The sequence below is a fragment of the Lepidochelys kempii genome, chromosome 11, assembly GCF_965140285.1.
Source record: "Lepidochelys kempii isolate rLepKem1 chromosome 11, rLepKem1.hap1, whole genome shotgun sequence".
Taxonomy (NCBI): Eukaryota; Metazoa; Chordata; order Testudines; family Cheloniidae; genus Lepidochelys; species Lepidochelys kempii.
In genome coordinates this window covers 38,745,221-38,765,626 of record NC_136390.1, presented here as the reverse complement: position 1 = coordinate 38,765,626, position 20,406 = coordinate 38,745,221, and the positions used below count along the sequence as shown (strand labels likewise).

At 40.1% G+C, this 20,406-nt stretch overlaps 1 protein-coding gene across 5 annotated transcripts in view; it reads left to right on the top strand.

The window, feature by feature from the left end:
* The first annotated feature begins 4,647 nt into the window (after positions 1–4,647).
* LRP2 (LDL receptor related protein 2) overlaps positions 4,648–20,406 on the top strand; it is a 181,192-nt gene continuing 165,433 nt past the window's right edge. For all 5 annotated transcript variants that reach the window (XM_073305750.2, XM_073305749.2, XM_073305752.2 and 2 more), the window contains exon 1: positions 4,648–4,859. In XM_073305750.2, the coding sequence (XP_073161851.2) occupies positions 4,766–4,859 (94 nt within the window). In that variant the 5' untranslated portion in view covers positions 4,648–4,765. The remainder of the gene's footprint in view (positions 4,860–20,406) is intronic.

The window sequence follows — 20,406 nt, the reverse complement described above, 5'->3', positions numbered from 1 at the left end:
GTCAGACCAGGATGCCTGAATGGCACAGGACAATCAAAAAAGATAAAATCAGGATGAAATTCCATTTCTAAGAAGGAGAAACTGATAATAAATATATTAGGGTTGTGCTTGCTTAATGGCCTGGGTTCAAACTACCAATTTTACATTTCTCTTGCTGCATATTTATATACTTCTCATCCATTGAACAGTTACAATTCCAAGTATGGTAGATGTGATTATTGTTAAACTATGGTGTTTTCCTCCATTGTGGGATAAGCACAAAGTGTATATGGAGATTTATTTTGCTCTCCTGTCTCTGCTAATTTCACTTGAGGGAGTTTGTTACCAATATGATATTTCTTGCATGCTCCAGACTCTGTTGTTTGCAACTCATTTAAATTTAAACTGCATTATGATCAAATTATGGGTTGAAAGAGGGTTATGAATGAAAGAGCCCAGACTAGAGACAGTGGGAAATACTTTAGCTGATAGTAGCATTATTACTTGCATCTTAAACAACCACCACCAAAATCCAGAGCCCTTTACAATTGGATATATGTGTAATGAATGGAAAAGGAGGAAAGCATTAGAAATCTGTTCATGAAGACCTAAATTATTACTAGTTATTATTATTATTATTACTAAATCACTATTACTATTAAAGTGGAAGAACTGCTGCAAATTTGAGAAAATTCCTAGCCTTTTGCAATATCCCCAGTGGGAGTTTCGCCTGTGATTTCAATGGGAACTGGAGGTGGGTCTCAAGTGAATTTAAGAAGAAATTGATTGTACTGTGAATAGTTCCAGAAGCACCCCTACCCCAAACATAACATAAGGTAAGTGAAGTTTCTATCACATAAAAACGAGGTGGGTTGTTGTATATAGTAAGTAGAGACTCTAGAATAAATGTGACTTTTTAAACTGGAGAACTATGGTAAAGCCCATGGGAGGAAGCCACAGAGCTTTAATGCTCTGTGATGAACTGTTAAGCCCACAGAGAGATGGGGACATCTTGTACTTCAGATCTGTGCAGGCTATCTGCTATATTAGCCTCATATTCAGAGGAGGACATAGACAGATGTACCTGTGCATATGATATACAATAAAACCTTTACAGGAGAAGGTGTGGTAAGCATAATATGATGTGGTATTAGAAATAGCACCTATAAAATAATTTATCTTTGGAAAAATCGGAGTTCTTCGGAGTGCAGACTGGCTGCAGGATTACTAAATGCTAGTGGTGACTGCAGCTCTGTTTGTACACAAGGGGGCAGATCCCCGGCTGGGGTAAATTGTAATGGTCAAGTCACAGCGGAGGCTCTGGCCACAATCTGTAAAGGTGCCTACATCTCGTTTTGCTGGATGTTAGGTCGGTTCGGTAGTTAGTAATACAGCAATCTCAGCATTTCTACAAGTTTATTAAGAGTTAGTTCTCCTTTTAGACGGGACAGGAAAAGTGAACGCTGGTCAAAAATCAATCCTTTTAATTTTTAACTTCTCTGCTCAGGGCACTTCCTTAACTAGTAAGCGATATGTCCAATCCCTGTAAATTTAAAGTTTTCACAGCTTTTCTGAATGCTTGTTTACAGGAAAACAAGAAAAGCAAACCTTTCCCAATGCGGATTTTGCATTAAAACCAGAGTAAACAGATTTTGCTGTATTTCTTCTAAACTTCTAAGTGGAGTAATTGAATTTCCTTAAACCTAAAATAATCTTTGTTCATTATTGTCTTTGAGATCGTTCACTTGACGGTACAGAGCGAGCGCCAGCCAAGCAGGAGAGCTACACTGATAGACGTGATCGTTGAATGTAGTTTCGGAATCTGTATTCTTTAGTTGCATTTCTTGTACTACCCTTTCCCTCTAGCTGACTCTGGCTTGGAGGCATTTGGGCCCTATCCTGCTTTTCTTGCGCACCCAAACTCCCATCTAAGTCATTTGTTGGTGTAGGGATTGAAGAATCGGGTCCTTTGTTTAGTTACTGTGGTTCAGTGGAGAAAAAGGACTTCAGAGGGAGAAAACAGTGCTGCTCTGCTTGTCCCAGGCACTTTCCCAAAGATGAGCTGTTACCCGAGCGCTGTATTTTCAGCCATAGGAGCAGCCAAGCTGATAATACTCATGACTTAATTCGCCTCCATTAATTGAAGGGCTGACCTCTAAGGAAGAAACCTTTCGAATACATTTGTGAATGAATAAAGTAAATTAACCAGTGGAATGGAACAGAAATGTATCAAAACCCAAACTCCACTGACCCTAGCTGTCGGGGGGAGAGTTTCTCTTTCGCTCAGTTACCCTGTTCATATTTGGGAACCAGTGATCTTTCTACAGCTAGGGGAGGAAATATGGACAATGCGTTTGCCTCCGAGATTAAGTAGGAACTGCCCTTGCTTTTGTGTTGATCTCAATTAAAATCTTAATCTCGAAATCCACCCCAGATAAAAATACTTTTGAAAACTCTCTGTCCCGAATGGACACACACATCTCAAGGCAGAACAACGCACGGCGTATTATGCGCCAGCAGGCGGGGGTTCCAAGCGCTGGAGCTCTCTGCAGTGGCTGGCGACGTTATTTATCCATAACCCGTCTTGCTTTCAGTTCCTCTGGTAGTGCCGGGCTCGCAGCAGTACGTGCTCGGGCGTGAATTGGCCAAACTGTTCCGTTCTAATTAAATGTAGCCAATCTGTGTGTTTGCTTTTCAGACACCCATTTCTATAGAAAGGATCGGCTGTACCCCTGCGTGTGGATCCCGTCCTACCCTCCCCTTGGCGTTGTTGTGGGATTAAAGCCGCGCGGCCCCATACACAAACGCAGCTGGTTCCGTTTGGTCAGCCGGAGACACTTGCTGTGAAACTACGACAAGAATTCCAGTAAGTTGGCAACACTTTCACACAAAGAAAACAACAATAGGAGAAGTCCTTCCGTGCAGAAAGGAATGTTTCAAACACTGTTCTCCTACAGTGAAAGGAGACAGGGAGGGAGGGAAGGAGGAGAGAGATTTGAAGAGGGCAGTTTCCCCCCACCCCAGCAGCTCTGGATCTTGTGATGGAGAGATCTTATCCTCTCTCTGTGATTCAGAGGTGCCAGGAAACTCGTTGAATATTCTGATCTGCCCCAGTGTTTCTTGTGGCTTGACCCCGGTGCTGTGTCGTACCACTACACCAAGCAGCCCTGAACCTGCATAAATCACAACCCTGCAAAGCCTACACTCCACATCTTATCTTTCTTATTCCCCCTCCCTTTCCTCCTCTAGCATGATAGATATTAAAAAATCCTTACGGAAACGTTTGTGGGATTAGCGTCCTAAGCGATCAACGCAAAGAAAAATATCGTATCTCCTAATCAACAACAAACCAGCCTGTATAAATTACAGCTCTTTGGAAATTAGAGTCTGTGACAGGGCCAAGAAAAGTTAAGCAATGTTTCAGAAATGCCTGTCAAACTCTACAAACAAGCCCTGCAGTTTAATATAGAAGGTAAACTTTATGCAAACAATATAAGGAGTTTGTATAGATGGGGCAATTAAAATGAATAGGACAAATCATGTTGTGAGATAAATGCATCTCTCTGATATCACGATTTATACAGCAATCTCTTGTTCCTGAAATACAGGAGTATGTTGTATTTCATACAGGAGGGATTGGGGGGGGGGAGGGCTAAATGAAGTTCCCCACCTAAAGTTTTATCGTGATAAATTTCCTCTCTAAAACAACTACAGTGCCACTGTCAGTCACGTTAAGCTACCCGATCAACTTCTCAGCGGTTTTAACAGAATTATAAATACTGTTTGTTTAACATCATTTCTGTGTGATGCTGCCGATACTGCCTTCCCACCACAATCTTCTGATGGGCTCCAAAAATACTTCAAACAGATTAGATTAAAGGGTAATCTCCGAAAAATGCAAACATATCCCGTCTTTCTCCTTTCGAATCCTCTACTTTCCTACAGTAGTCTTGTATCTAACTCCTGAAATGGCAACACTATCGGAACCGTGGCTTGATATTTCACCCGTGATTTGTTGTGTACCTGTGACACAAAGGTCCCCTTACCAAAGCCAGGATCGTCACAGTACCCTCTGTTGACAAATTAGGAGCAGGGATATTAAAGTTTCCCTTAGCAATTACTTCATACTCGGCCCAAGCTTTTAGTGACACTGACTTTCTCTCCTGGGAAATCCATGAAAGGCTGGGGTGGAGAAATAAGATTCATTCTGTGATTGTCAAGGCTTCAACAGCGTTTTAGAGGTGATTGACCGCGTCTCTCTATGGAGTAATCAACTAAATCAGCGTTTTAAACTTTATACCGATGTCTGAATGTAATGACTAGTTCTAAAGCCTTTATAAGGCTCCTTCGTTTAAACCCCTTTTCTTTGCGTGGGGCATATTGTTTGTCAGTTGGGACACTGGCGTCTGAGGAGCATCAAATGCTGTTTGCTATTTAAAATCACCCCGGATCTGCCCCAAATGTATTGTAAAGCAGCACCACTCTGATGTAAAGTAATTGGAGTGCATTGGTGTGAAAGCATCCCTCCTACCCGGCAAAGTGCGCGCGGAAGGAGGGGCAAAGGCAGCCTGTGGCTGCAGGGACCTGGAGCAATGCCTGATTCCCTCATGCTAGTTCCGGGGCTGCTGGGTATAAAGAGCTTTATGCAATGTCTGGAGGGTGGGAGTTTCGTCTGCAACTAGCGGGATCAGAAAAAGACACCAGGCTGCTTGGGCTGTTGCAGGGCCGAGCAGCCTTCCTGAGCCCAGCAGTGTGCTTTCTAGGGCGCGGGAGCATCCCAGCCCAGATGGGATCTCGCCACAGGGTGGACGGAGGAGCAGCAGCTTCTTGCAAAGTGCTCATATTATTCACTGCATGCATCATGCAGGCTAGTGGCCAAGGTAAGTCCCCTACTGCAGCCTAGTCTGAGTGGGACTCGGGGCTCTTCCGCGCCCTCCGGGAACGCCAGGGGGAGGAGAGAGGGTCGGTGGCTGCCGGGCTGTAAGGGAGCTGCGGCCCCGGGGCTTCCTCAGCGGGCTCGAGCAGCAGGAGGTGACTCTTCCCAGAAGTTGTTTATCCTGTAGTGGAAAGTAGAGCGAGCCCGGGGGCTGTTAGAAGCGAGCCCGGCGTTTTCTGACACGGCTCCTCCTCAGGCTGGTTTCGACCTTTGCTTCTCCCAGCGTGGTTCTTTACCCAGTGAAGGGGTCGGAGTCCTGTTACATTTGGAAGGGCCGTTCAGGGGGTGCAAATCCACAGCGTAAAGTCACGCCGGGCTTTCATTTTCTGGAGATGCACTGGAGAGCGAAGCCTTTAACTGGGGGGAGCGCTCCTCGCAAGGAGGCCGGCCAGGGCTCCGTGCCTAAAGCGGGGCAAGACAATCGCCGGAGCCTGGCGCTTGCTACTGAAACGTGTTTATTGGCCCGAGTCTGGAGCACATCTATAAAGATCCGTCTGCGGCCGTGCTGCCGGCCCCGCTCCACGCACCAAATGCAGGTGGTTTGGGAGCCCAAAGTCAGCAGGCTGAGTGAGTCCCCCCCGTTTCTAAGAGCGGGTTTTGCAGCCCGCTCCTCGGTAAAGTTGCACCTGGAGCTGGGTCCCATTAGGCAGACCCAGGCTTTGCTGTTTTTATTTGCACTGACCGTGCATGTGCAGCGTGTACGTGTCTGTTGTCTGTGTAACAGATGCGGTATGTTATAAAAAAGAGTCTAATAAAGAAACAGATGCTTAGTCTGGGGCACAATAAGCTTCCCTCAGCCCCAGACACCGATTTGAAGTTGGGAGAGAGAGAACTTTTTCTCCGGGCTTTGCTGTTGCTAGGCTACATTGGGGAGCATGTGACTGGCCGGGCAGGCTGAGCACGATAGGCTGCGCCGCCGCCTACTGTGGTACTAAGCTGGCTGCTGGGGATGGAGGAGCCCTATCTCCACTCCCTCCCTCCCACCCTGTAGCTGCAGCCCCTCTCTTCCTGTCTCTCCCCTTCCCTCTCCCACACAGTGTAATTGCCCCACCATTAAAATGAAACCCCTTATTGTTCCAGCAGGATGAGATGAAGTGAATTTCCTGGGCCGCATCTATTGGCCTGGTAGCCCCACTGTTTTATGTGTGTGCGTTAGGTGGATGTATTCAAATTGTTAATCTGCTTTCTTTGCTCAACTCTTAGTGTAAGCTCCTTAGAGGGAATCAAGTAAGTAATTATGCTGCTAACAGCTCCCTTTTCTGAGCAGGGAAGTAGTTAGGAGATAGCTAATGTACAGCAGGAGCATTGCAAAAGGTCCAGCCAAAGAGGTCACATTGGGTAGAGAGCTAATTCCTTTGCACTCTTATTTACACTGCATAGAACTAAAGCTACAGGGCTGACTTAAATACGTATTTCCTTGCTCTACAGCCACCTTAGAAAATTTAGGACAAATGTACAGTAGATGTGAATATGAATTTACCAATTATTTGGTAAAGTGAGGGTAAAATCTTGAATTGGAACCCAAAAGCAGGGCAGGTGTTAAGAACTTTGCTGTGCTGGATGAAAGAATTATCAGAATAACTATGCTAATGAGATGATGTAATGTTAGTAATGGAGTCTATGGTAATACCTGTGTTAAACCTCTTAAAGTAGTATTGTCAGCTCTTGGGATTCTTATTCCAAGTCTCACAATATTTGGTGTTTTTCTTAAAACTCTAGTTCTTGGAATCCTGTGATTATGTGAGGATTTCAGCTTTCATTTTAAAAAGAAAATGATTGTAGACCTTGTGGTTGCAGAGAGAGAAACTTGAAAACATGACCCAAACATACACTATCGGCTCAAAAATCAGAAGCCCCACACTCAAAAAAACTTCAATTTTTAATTAAAAAAAGTATTTCATGATTTTTAATCCAGTCTCATGATATTTTGAAGCATGACTTATGATTTTTGAATACTAACAATTCGAATTTGGGAGTACTGAGTGGAAACTGGATGTTTCCAGAAGCCTAAGAAGACTCAGTTTAATCTGAGTGTTTATACCTATATTAAGCAGTGTTGTGCCTTCTCCCTTGACAAATCTGACTCCTGAATTTTGTTAAACATGGTACTGGATAAACTGAGAGAAAAAATGACTCCTCTCACCATCCAAAGTTGCATAGGAACTGATCCTGCAACCTGTTACTCATGCCAGCAGTCTTTATTACTCAGGATTACTGTCATGCGTAGAGATTTCAAGATGGGGTCCATACTCTGTCTAATTTGAGTTCCCTCACTGTGGTATCCAAAAGTAGCATTTTATGTGGAATTTTATAAGCAATATTTTATATTACCATGGCATTTCATTTTGAAGAATCCCAAACCACTTCAGACAGCTACCTGTACAGCACTGCTGAAATGCAGCCACATCTTGGGTGGACATTGCGGTGTACAGCAGTGCGTGAAGGGCAAATCTGGATTAAGACCATCAAGGCAAATGTCTGAATTTGCTAAAGAATCTGGCAGTCTTTAAGGATTTGCATACTCACACAGTATTCCATTTATCTGGTATTTATTATGGGACTCATGGAAGGACTGACTCTAGTCTGCTAAAATGTGACCCTCTAGTTCCTGGGAGCGTAGGTGTTTCAAACCTTGCTGCTCTTAATAGTTCACTTCCATAGACAATGTTTTCTGTCTGTGTTCTTGTTTTCTCTTTATAGTGGTTATCCATGAATAAGAAACCTATTTTCCCTCCTTAGAAGGAACATTCCTCTTTGGACTCTCAAATTTACTTCCAACTCACACAAACCCGATTTTATTAAATAACATTTTTGTAACCTATGTTCAATTAATCACAAATCAATTAAGCTTCCTACATGACTGTTTTTTCTGGAGTGCCTTATTTTGGTTCAAATTCAGGAGAGATGACACATCTGTCAGAAAAAGAGTATATATACATAGTAAAGTAACTAGCATGTATTTGGCATTCAGTTGATAGGCAAAATGAGGTAAAATACATTGTAAGGAGGAGGATGACAAGGATTTAGGAGGAAAAACATAAGGTAGTGGAGCTCCCACTTTATCTGATATGCTCCTGTTAACTTCTTTTCTTGCTACACCACTTAGGTCTCCTCAGTGTGTAAGTTGCATTCATTTTTCCACCATCTCAATATCAAACTACTGCAAGTTACAAAACATCGTCACTCACACCTGTTTTTTTGCAAAATTCCCATTGACTTCAGTAGAGCCAGGATTTCACCCCATGTGTAATTTACATCAACATTTAAATCCCTGCTTTGAATCTGGTCTTGTCTGTATCTTTACATTTCCTCAGTACTCTTCCCTGCATTGCATTAAATGACGAGACTTTTTTTTCCGTATATCTTGGCCAGGTCATCTCTAGTTTACCAGATTAAGAGTCCAGTCCAAGTCAGCTGGATTTGTGTGAGCAATGATTGCAGAACTGCGCTCTGCATTTCCATAGTTAATAAGTAATATCATGATATTGGTCTAAACCTTTATAATGCTGGAGAGGTGAGCATTTCTGGTGATAGCCTTTCACCTTACATGGACACACTTGTTTGGTCTGTGAATCCCCTGGATACTAAATGTGTACAGCTGCCTGAATGCACTCTACAATTAAGTTGATTTCCAACTTTTAGTCTATTCCTCCTTTTTAAGTAGCTCATAATTTCCTGAAGCAAAATCCACATGTGCTGAGATTTTTCTATGGCTGGTCTCAGGCCAGAGGTGAAGTTTTTATAAAGTTTTAACAAATCTGATTCATCCATTTTACGTGTACATTGAGAAAAATATATATCCTTCCCAGTATAACCTGATCAAAAATTTTGCAAGTGGATAACACAATTCCTTAGATCATTGAGATCTAAGGAATAAGCCAAGTTTGAAGCAAATTGGTAGAGTAGTTTTAAAGGCAAGGGGAGAAATCTTGGCCCCATTAAAGGCAAAGGGAAAACTCCAGTTAATTTAAGTGGGGCCAAGCTTCCATCCAGGAGAATTTAAATTTGGAAATTTTGCACTTGTACAGTTCAGTTTTGCTACATGAGCCATGATTTACTTTATGTAAGGGTTTAAAATAAACTTCAGAGTTATTTGACAAATAATATGGAATGGTTTTAGGAGAGACTATTTTAAGTCTGTACTCAGAACAGAGTTAAGGTTGAAACTTCAGCTGTAATACTACAATTCCTGTCTTTTGAGTGCTTGATTGCAAAACCTTAAAATGTTAAAGCTTATTTGTTCAAAATAAAAATGTAATTCTGCTACATGTATGAAAAAGTGATGTTGGCTTACATAGTGGCATCATAACTGATAAACTGAGATTTGTAGCTTTTATGTATATTGGTGAATTCACATTCTTTGACAGTTTTTTGGCCAGCCTCCATTTTGTGCAAGTTTAAAATTGGCTCATGTACCTGCATGTACAAACCACAAATTGGATATTTAGGTGAGCAATTACAAATCTCTGTGTGCAAATGTGAGCACTAAGTGATATAAAAAGTAGTAATATTTGGGGTTTGCTCATGCATGCACAACTGAAAATGTGTCCTGTGTTTAAGTGAGGTACGGTAGAAAAGCAAATCCCTTAACAAACAATGGTAGTGAACAACTTTGGGCAACAGGAATATTCTCTCAAAAGGAGGAGGTGATTTCAAAGCCTTCTAAAGTGTAAAACAGGGGTATACAATGGCAGAGTGAATTATACTAGGATACAAAGATCAACTCTGTTCACTTCCAGGTTGCCAGTTTAAATCCAACCCAGGGCTGGATCTGCTAGGGTTACACGGTGAGAACCCCCCCTTATAAATTAAAAACAATTTTTTGTATACTTAACACCATTATGGATATACAGTGGCCTCTGTAAAATTAATAGGTGATCACAGTCCATATCCTGGTGGATAGGTGTCCACATCTCAGAAACCACAATCACATTTGGCATGAATTGACGCTTTTGCTGATAGTTTCACAAAAGAGGCCAAGAAATAAATGGGCATGGATGGTTCTTATAGACCAGAACTGCTACATATTGCTAGGGTTACATGGTGAAGCTTGCACTGTTATCTACTATCTCTGTTCTGTGTATGGGTAGAAGCCCAGGATGTCTGAGCAGAAGATTGTGTCCCTTGCATAGAGCCCCTAGGTGAAACCCCTACTCTGAGGTTTTACACAGGGGAGGGAGGATTTGGGTCTTAAGGGGAGAAAAAAAAGTCAAGTAGTTGTTTTGAAAAGAAAATGAATACGTCCAATTTACAGTCTGTACTGCTGGTAAAGGCAGATATGGGAGAGGACCTTTAGGCTGAACTGTTTATCAAAATCCTGCACTGGTATAATTTTCTTGTACTCTGTCAGTGAACCATTATAAAAGGAATGCTGGGCTTGATCTGCTCTGACTGAAATCAACAGCAGAATACCCTCAGACCTCAATGGGACCAGGACTGGGACCTCTGATTTGGGGAGGGGGAGTTGTGATGACTTGAAAATTAAAAATACACATCAGTGAAACACATTACAATCTTTTTACCTTTTAATTGATAAAAGTGACATTTCTATGAACTTAATGTCAGTATTTGTTTTCGTAAGGTTTTTTTTTTTTTTTAAATGAGTAATTTACTTTTAGTACTTGTCTTGATCTTTCTTTAATTATTTACTCCTTTTCTATATCCTGGGCAGCGAAGTATATCAGGAATTTGCTAAGTAATCATTTAAAGTGAAGAATAGCATTAAAAAACAAAATTTCAGTTAAAAATTGAAAGCAGTAATTAGCTGACACCTGGTTAGACTTAGATTCTTCACCGACTGCTAGAATTACTGTAAATAATTAAGCTGCAGGAGTCAAGACAAACAGGGACAGGACATTCAAGAAGATCTGAGCTAAGATAGATGTGCAGCATATGCAACACTTCCTATAAAGCAAATCAAAACCTTCTTTTATATATTGAGCTGACTGGAAATTTGAGCAATGAAATCCCACTTTAATCCAGATTTACTTTCCATGTGTTTTGCAGGAAATGAGCAAAGATTCATTGAGGGGGAGGGAGAAGTTGTGGGAAGTTAGAATGCAATTTCATTAAAGCCTTTTAATTCTTTTCTTTTTGGGCTTCCTGGGTTGACGTGAAATCAATCACGCTGTTCTGAGCCTTTACTTTGTATACGCCTTTTGCATTGTTAGATTATTGGGAGATCAAAGATCACTAGTGTTTGTTTTTTCTTCTAGTTATTTAGGGGCAAATCTGTGGGTCTTTCAGTATTTTACTCAGGGAAATGTCTGAAGTCAGTTGATTACGAACTTCAGGATTTGACTGCCAATAATAAGTTATGCTTAGCATTCCCCACACATTTTTGAAACAATATCTTCAATCTTTGATATATTGCATCCAATACTGTTCACTTTTATTGGACAAAACCAAACCTGTTTCAGGACTGGAAAACTGTTAAAGCTGTTCAGAATTTCAGATGCAGAAGCCCCGTTTCTCCTCATTTTAAATTCTGCTTAAAAACTGATGGCACAATATAATCTTCTGAGTGGAAGCTGAAAAAGAAACAACACTTTTTAGAAGATTCATTGGTGAGAAGCATAGAAGATTTTTCTTAATTAATCCTCTACAGGTTGACACCTGAATAAAGACTAGCTAATGTTAAGATTGTGTGACTGTGGTTAAGTAGCTATGGCAACCAAATAAGTCAATTATCTGCTTGTTAATAGTTTACATTAAGTCTGGCAACTAAAGGATGGAAATGTCATAGTTTTAAAACTAAAATATATTTCTTGATATAACTTCTTAATGATATATCATGGATTTGTTTTCCTTTTTCAGTCTTAGGAGATATCTTGAACCAATTCCAGCTTGATTCTCCTCTCACTTAAACTAGTTTAATTGCATTGATTCAGCTGAGCTACTCCTGAAGTGCACTAGTGTAAGGGAAGGGAGTATCAGAACGAGACACTAAAAAGTAGGTGGTAAAAATTTCTTTTAATAATTTACTATATTTTGAGATCTGGTCTGAAGTCCACTCTCTTACTGAATGTTCAGTTTATTAATTAGCTTTTGCTCCTCCAGCTCAGCACATTTTTTGGAATGATTTAAAAAAATGAAGCTTAATGAGTAAACATGGAAATGTTGAATGGAATAGATAGTTTTCTGCAGATTCCACAATAACCTTTTACTGTTGGTATCAAGCTTTTTAATGTTTTCTTTGTTTTGCAATTCTTAAACTGGATTTGAGATCTAAGGATCACTATTAGTAGTTTTGTTCTAGATTAAAAAAAAGACATGTAAGAGTTAATTGAGACTAATTTTGTTTTCTGAACAGTTGTATTTTAGCAGTAATAATCTGGTTGGTTTGAATTTGATTGACTGTATTGTTATACACTCCTATTTAACATCAAGGGGGTCAGATCCTCAGCTGGTATAAATGGATTTAGATAGTTGATGTTCTGACTCTCTCTCTCTCTCTTTTTTTTTTTTTTTCATATTTGGGTAGGCCTTGTTCCACACACACGCACCCCAATTCCAGTTTGGAGCCCCAGATGCTATTTGGGTATGGGGGTCTGCTTGTATATTACAGCTTGCAGGATTGGGGCCTTTATTGTGGTTTGCAGCATGGTTGGAACAAACCAATTTGTATCATATACAGATGTTGCAGGAATCAAAATAATAATAATAATGTCTAGCACTTATGGAGTGATTTTCATCTTCAAAAAACCTTGATGCACATTTACTGATCAAGGAAATATACCAGTGGTTCTCAAAATTCTGTACTGGTGACCCCTTTCACATAGCAAGCCCTTGAGTATAAATTATAAATTAAAAACACTTATAAATTAAAAACACTTTTTGTATACTTTACACCATTATAAATGCTGGAGGCAAAGTGGGGTTTGGGGTGGAGGCTGGCAGTTCGTGGCCCCCCACTTTGTAATAACCTCGCGACCTCCTGAAGGGTCCTGACCCCCAGTTTGAGAACCCCTGAAATATACTCTTGTGATTCTCCTTTGGTTTGGGGAAGTAAGGGCTGCAGAATCAGGCCTTATACTCATGTGAACAATCCCTTCAGGCATGCCTAAAATAGGAAAGTTTACCCAAAAAATTCCATTTGGTGCTCCCACCATGTCAGCACCAATGAGAGCTCTCATTTAATTGTGACTGGAACTATGACTAATGCTGTGTCAACTGAACCTACTCTTCAGTAAGCTTAACTAACATGTAAGCCCCCAGAGCCTTGCTTACAGTAGGGCTCCCATCAGAGCTGCAAGGAACCAGTGTTAGCACTAGTGGGAATACTTCGCTAAAATTCTCTCGTGTAAGGATAGCACTTGACTTCAAGGGGGCTGCTCATGCGTTTACTTTTGAGCAAAGATTGCAGGATTGGGCCCAATATATGATAAAATAAACAAGATGGAAGATTTAAAACCATGACAAGAATGCTACTGTAACTAATATTGGCATTTTTACCATATGAAAAGGCTATTCATGCATTCATTTTTACTTTTACAAGGTATAATAGGCTTTTAAACTATTGCACTTGTAGTGAATAGGGTACATACTGGTCTGAAATTAGCAGACGTGCTTCTGGCCTCTTGCTTGCGATTGTAGGAGCTTTCTTTATTAGTTTTTCAGATTCTGCCCTTCCTCTCTCTTTTCAAACCAGCCCCAGGGCGCCCTTTAAAAACCTGGCCCACTTCACCATTTAAAACCAGTTTAGCTCCAAATATTGTGTAAATGCACTGAAGCACTAATATTCTTTTCATTACCTCTGTGGCTACTTGAAAGGTATTCACTGTAGTAATTAATCTGGATGTTGACAAATGTGAACTGGCAGAACACCAGGAAATCTGAATTGAATCTCAGATACGCGTTGAGGGGCCTATTCTGTCTTCCTTGATCAGGCAAAAAGCCCATTTCTTCAGTGTGAGTTTTGCCTGAGTGAGGAGGACAACAAACTCCCTGAGCACTTGCTAGGGAGTTATCTCCTGCTATGGGATTTGTACTGTGACTGAATGCAGTCTAGTATATAGAAATGGCTGTCTAATAGTGGAAATAAAAAATTGCTATGACCCTTCTGACCTAGTTTGGGTGTGGCAAATGTATCAAAACTTAAATGCCTGAAGTGCTTTAGGAATTTGGACATCAATTTGGGGAAGAAACAGGCACTTTGATAATTTACAAATAATTAAACACGCTGAAGTAAACAATGGCAATAGCAAAATTTGAAAACGGATGACTTATGAAAGCTAAGTAATCATACCTATTAGTGATAAAGGTCACATATCTGTTTTGCCCCCCAACACTTCACCTTTTTTTCTGTTTAAATGATCCTGTTGGCGGGTTAGTTAGCAATAAATCACAAGCACCGTTTTTGGCAAGTTAGACTGTAAACTGATCAGTGCTACCATGCCTAGTCCGATAGAAAAGTTGGCCTGGTTACCACCACACTAAGGCCACGCTACTGAAAAGACTTATGCAGATGCTTAATTTATTCACTGGGAATAGTCACATTGACTTCCATAGGACTACTAATTGTGCATAAAGAGTTAAGTAAGAGTATGTCTACACTGCAGTAAAACACCGGTGGCATGGCTGCGACTGGTCCAGGTCAGCTGACTTGGTTTGTGGGGCACGGACTGCAGTGCTGTTGGGCTTGTGCTAGAGCCTGGATTTGAGACCGTGTGAGAAGAAAATTAAAATTGAGGCCAGGTCTACACCAGAAAAGATTAGCCAGTAGCGTTATGCCCAGTATAGCTATAGCAGCTATACCACGATATTTACACCAGCACACCCTCCCAGTGTAGTCGCAGCTCCAGCTGGTAAAATTTCCTTTTGCCCATATAGTTTATACAGTTCCAGTCTTCAGTCCTTACCTGGGCCAAACTCCTGTTGAAGCCAATGTTTGCTTTTGTCTGCATATAGACTGTCTGCAGCAATGGGTGTGTTTCTTTCAAAAGATGACTGGAATGATTAAAAACTGGGCAGATAAAGGGGTCCAATCCTGCATCCCTTATTTTTGTGAGTAGTTGCATTGGGCTTCGTGAAAAAGGGCAGCAGGACGGGATCCAAGGATTTTACGTGGGTAAATGCTTGAGGCAAAGACAGCATAATTTAAATCCTTATGGCCTGCTTCTGCTCCTGCTGAAATCAGTGAGAGTTTTGCCATTTACTTCAGTGAGCAGTGTCTAAATTAAGGAACAAACAAATAATTTTCTAGAAGACAGAACATAGGGGCCAAACCCAACTTGCCTTACTTGCCTGGGCAGTTCCATTAGTTACAGTGGTGCTATTCGAGTGGTAAAGGCAAGCCGGATTTGACCATAGATATGTGGATGTGCTGTGGGGAGAGAGAAGTATCTTTTGTTATGTGCACTTACAACTTGCATTTAACTAATACCTACAATTATTTTTTCCTGCATTGAAGAATTTATGAGAATATTCCCCAATAAAGTTGGGTCAATACAGGCATTTTTTTTTAAATTATTATATGTTATGTGTCTTCTTAAATATAGCAATGAAATATATAATGGATTTTTAAAAACAAGTTATTTAAGATTCAGTCTTGCCTAATGCATTTGGAAAGCATTGTTTGGGGCTGATACCTGGAGCTGCTGGGACTCATCACCTCTTAGGATAGATAACTTAATTGCATCCAGCTTAATTAAATCTGGCAGTGGCATGAGATTTAATTTTGAGAGCAAGCAGCTGATAGGATAGGAAGTTTATTAAAAGTACCTCAAACCATTCAACTAAAAGTGGCTTCCTGAGAGGATGGTTTTGTAGCTTGAAACTGCATTCATCAGAATTTCCCAGTGGTGTATACTATACATGACACATCAGAGTTATCTGAGCATGGGTTTTGTCATTGTTTTCCACATGCTATACAGTTGTAAATACTTCCAATTCGTGGAGGTTTTCACACTTGGTCCCCCATTGCCCAATTGTTATTCTGTAGCAGCCTTGGGGCTATTAGCCAGTTTCATTCTTATGAAAATGCTTGGGATGCTTCTTTCTGTGAGTAGTTGAGGGTGCCTTTTACTTTCTTCCAGTTTGCTTGTTCTTCCTCCTCCTCATGTAATTTAGTCAATTAGAATAGATTTTTGCATATTTAATGTGCTTCACAACAAAGAGATTTTGAACAGCAATAGTAGAGCTCAGCAGAGTGTGCTTCACTAGAGATCCACAGTGTGTGCTTCACTTATCCAGCTAATGCAATCACAGCTGATTTATATGGATTAAGATACCAAATGTGAAGGCAACTGATTAATATTATCCAATTTAGTGCAGAACATGTTATTTCCATACAGTGTATTTGAAATCACTGACATTTTGTAAAGGCTAGTAGTTAATACCGGTTTCAGAGTAGCAGCTGTGTTAGTCTGTATTCGCAAAAAGAAAAGGAGTACTTGTGGCACCTTAGAGACTAACCAATTTATTTGAGCATAAGCTTTCGCGAGCTACAGCTCAATTCATCGGATGCATTCTGATGAAGTGAGCTGTAGCTCAAGAAAGCTTATGCTCAAATAAATTGGTTAGTCTCTAAGGTGCCACTAGTACTCCTTTTCTTTTTAGTTAATACCGAAAATTCTGACTCTTTAAAGTTAATCACAAAATAAATTTTGTAAAATAAGAGTACAACTAATTTTATACTGGACACCTTTAAAAGTACTTTTAATAAACATTTATAATAAAGAAGTTATGGCAGAATGCCTTTTAGGGAAGTGAAAGACGTAACACAACATGCATGTGGCATTCCTTGGTTGTTGATCTTGAACGGTGGGGAACTGGAAGCACAACACCTTCTATACTTAGATTGTAAACTCTTTGGAGCAAGGACCATCTTTATTCTCTTTTTGTACAGCGCCTAGCACAATGGAGTGCTAGTCCATGATTGGAGTCCCCAGGTACAATACTACTGCTGCTCTACTTAGAAGCCCTCATACCCTCATTTCATAGCTCCGGCTCCCAATCAGCACAGCTCCCCGGTCTACATATTCCCTGGGATACTCCCTTAAAGGAAAACCTAACCCACAGCCTCATTTGTATGTGCAGATCTTCCAGAAGAGGGAGCAGTGTGGAGTGTAAGTTATGCTCAGATACGCACCTTAAGATTCTTCTACAATGATACTGTCATTTATTTAATTAATTTGTTTAAATCACTAATCCAGCACTGTAAAATAAATGGCAGTTTCCAGATATTCAGTCTAGGAAGACATGTTTCCTGCTCCAAAGAGGTTGCTGTCCAAAGGTAATCTGTAGGACGTGTCCTTTAATAAGAAAGCACAATAACATGGCTGAAGGGTATTTTGTTTTAACATGATTTTTAGTTTGAATAATTTGCCTTTAATACCAATACATTATTTGATAGAGTATTTATTTTGTGTAGATTTATTATTGCAATGAAATATCAATTTAAGGTATAAATGTGGAATTTAACAGCATAATTTTGGCAGGTACCTCTTTGTTTCTCATTATGATCTACTCTATTTGCTTCTTCTGCATGTTTCTTATAACTTTAATTAGCAACACAATACTAATATTTAACATCATATAGTACGTAACACACACTAATGAATAGTCACTGACCTTTATATATTTTACAAATGGAGACTATAGCGGGGTGTACCTGCTCTTTAAAGTTAGGTGGGAGACCTTCCTGGGCCACTTTTACCCCATTCCAGGAACCCTGACAATTGAACAGGGGATATGATCATGGAGGGGGACACTGCTTATAATGCTGGCTGTTTACGGCCAGAGACTGGTGGTCTGTGAGCAGGATGGACTGGAACATCCCTCATTCCCTCACTACAGAGGGAACCTTGTCCATGGTTCAGGACAGTTCCCTTCCAATCTCTCCTTGAGAGCCTCCTTGAGAACAGGGTTTCTTGGGAAATGTTGTCCCCTGAGCAGTCATAACAGTAGTCCTATGCTGGGGCTAAGCATGCTAGCACTTGAAAGGCCTATATAAATAACATTTTTCGATCAATCAAGATTGTTAGGTTGGCTGGGAGATGCAACCTCATTAGGAAATGAGACCTAGAATCTGCCAGTTTACTATTACTAGTACACCAAATAATTTTAAATAAACTAAGGTTTAAATTTACATGAATTTTTTTTTGAAATAGGAGTATCTTAAGTATTTAGTAATCCGCAGTTTTCTTTTTTGTGGGAAAAAGCAGTCTGGTGTCATGTTAGAAAGCTTGCATCAGTATGTGATCTGTGAGTGGGTTCCTGTGGTGGAAGAAAAGCAAGCAAACGGTCTTAGCTGATTTATGCTTGCTTCTTTCTTGGAATTCATATGGAGTTTTCCTTGTTCCTTTATTATGTGAGAGAAGGTGAATAAAAATATCTAGTCTACCTCATTGAATGCAAACTCTAAGGCAGGGGTCGGCAACCTTTCAGAAGAGGTGTGCCAAGTCTTCATTTATTCACTCTAATTTAAGGTTTCACGTGCCAGTAATACATTTTAACGTTTTTAGAAGGTCTCTTTCTATAAGCCTATAATATATAACTAAACTATTGTTGTATGTAAAGTAAATAAGGTTTTTAAAATGTTTAAGAAGCTTCGTTTAAAATTAAATTAAAATGCAGAGCCTCCCGGACTGGTGGCCAGGAACCGGGCAGTGTGAGTGCCACTGAAAATCAGCTCGTGTGCCGGCTTTGGTGCACGTGTCATAGGTTGTCTACCCCTGCTCTAAGGCTTCAGGTCCAGATCAGATCCTATGTCTTTCTTGTAAGACAGCATTTGGTTACCTCCCTGGACAAATTTCAGGTTAGCGTGTGCACTGTGCATCACATTTGGGCTTGAATGTAGAAGGTTTGAATGTAGACTTTAGATTTCAATCTAAATATTTATCCAAATATATATTAGGATTGAGTATGAATCAAATATGAATATGGGTCAAATATAGCATAGGAATAGGAAAGTCCTAACAAACTGCCTTTATGCTGAAAATACATAAGGGATCTGAACCTACAAATTAAAGATAGCCTCCAGCTTCCAAAACCTCTGTGCTGAAAGGGCTTTGCACTACCCTCACCCACTGCCACCTGGCAGAGTTCCACATGGCCTAGTGTGGCATTGGATAGTGTCTATTAGCTGGTGAATGGAGCTTTATTACAATTCTCAGGGGGTCACTGGGTCTGTATTTAGCATCAGCTTCATTTAAACACTTTAACCCCATGCAGTCAATGGGCCAAATTCTCTATCCATTTCAACAGTGTAAATCTAGAATCACTCCATTAAAGACAAGGGGGATTACTCCAGATTTACACTGATGTAAATGAAAATTTTGCCCTAAATTGTCTTGGGGAACAATTGCATTGAATAATACAGCTATCCAGGCGTGGTATTGTGGTAGTGTAAGGCTTGATATTCTGCATCTGTTTTGATACCATATATATTTTTATCTTTAATATTGAATTATAGGCCAGGATCACTATGCCGTGGTTATAAGTATTTACCCCCCAAATCTTTTGTTCCTCACAGGATCACTCTATGATGCTTTCTAATAGAAAGTCATAATCCTGCATTATCTTTTGTACAAGTAGCTTACTTTGTGCCATGGAAATTGGCCTTTTCTGTTTTGACCTAAGTGGATTGTGAATCCCAGACATCTTTACTCAGGAGACTATTACAAGAGAATCCCAGACACTGCTACAGAAGGTGCAGCAGCAGCAGTTGTAGCTTAAGGACCAGAGACAGCAAGTCTAGCAGAAACCTCAGGAACAGTACTCTCTCTGTATATTTCCCAAGGGATACATTTTAAGCTATGGGCTGGATTCTTCAGTGCAATATTGCCTTATAAGAAAGTGGATGTGGTAGCTTTGTTTTTTCCAGTTGCTTTCTTGAATCCCTAAAAATTGAAACAGGCATTCATCAATTTTTGAAAAGTTAGAAGCCATACTATTTAAAATAAACAACAACCTTGGACTCTACTTTGCATGGGTTCTTCTGGGATTCACAAAATCTTACCATCTGTCTTTTTGGTCTGTATTTGAGTGATAGTTTCATCGCAGTTCCATGGGTAAAAAAATATAATCAAATTAAAGCAAGGAAAAATAATTCTCTAGATTTTGAACTTTCAAAAGTCACCTAGACACTTCATCTTAGGAAATATGAAGGAAGACAATAAAGACTAAATTTTAATGATTGATTGTGTATTTTTAAACCCAACAATATTTCCTGCAGGAATCTTGCTAACAGGATTCTGTTTGCCTGAAAGAAGTGTCTGGCTTTGTCAGCATTGCCATGATAAATCAGCATTTCTACTAAAATTAGCTCATTAGTATTAATTTTTTGGCAGTCACGGACTAATTTATGAACTGCCTTACCATTTAAAAAAGGCACTTATTAAAAAGAAACTCTTTGATACAATAGGATGTCAGTAGTTACTAACCCCTCAGTGAATCCAGTCTTCCACTTAATGTCAGTTAACAAGAGGACACCCCTTATCTTCTAACATCTCCCTCCTAGTGTAGAGCAATAGATTCTGCATCCATAT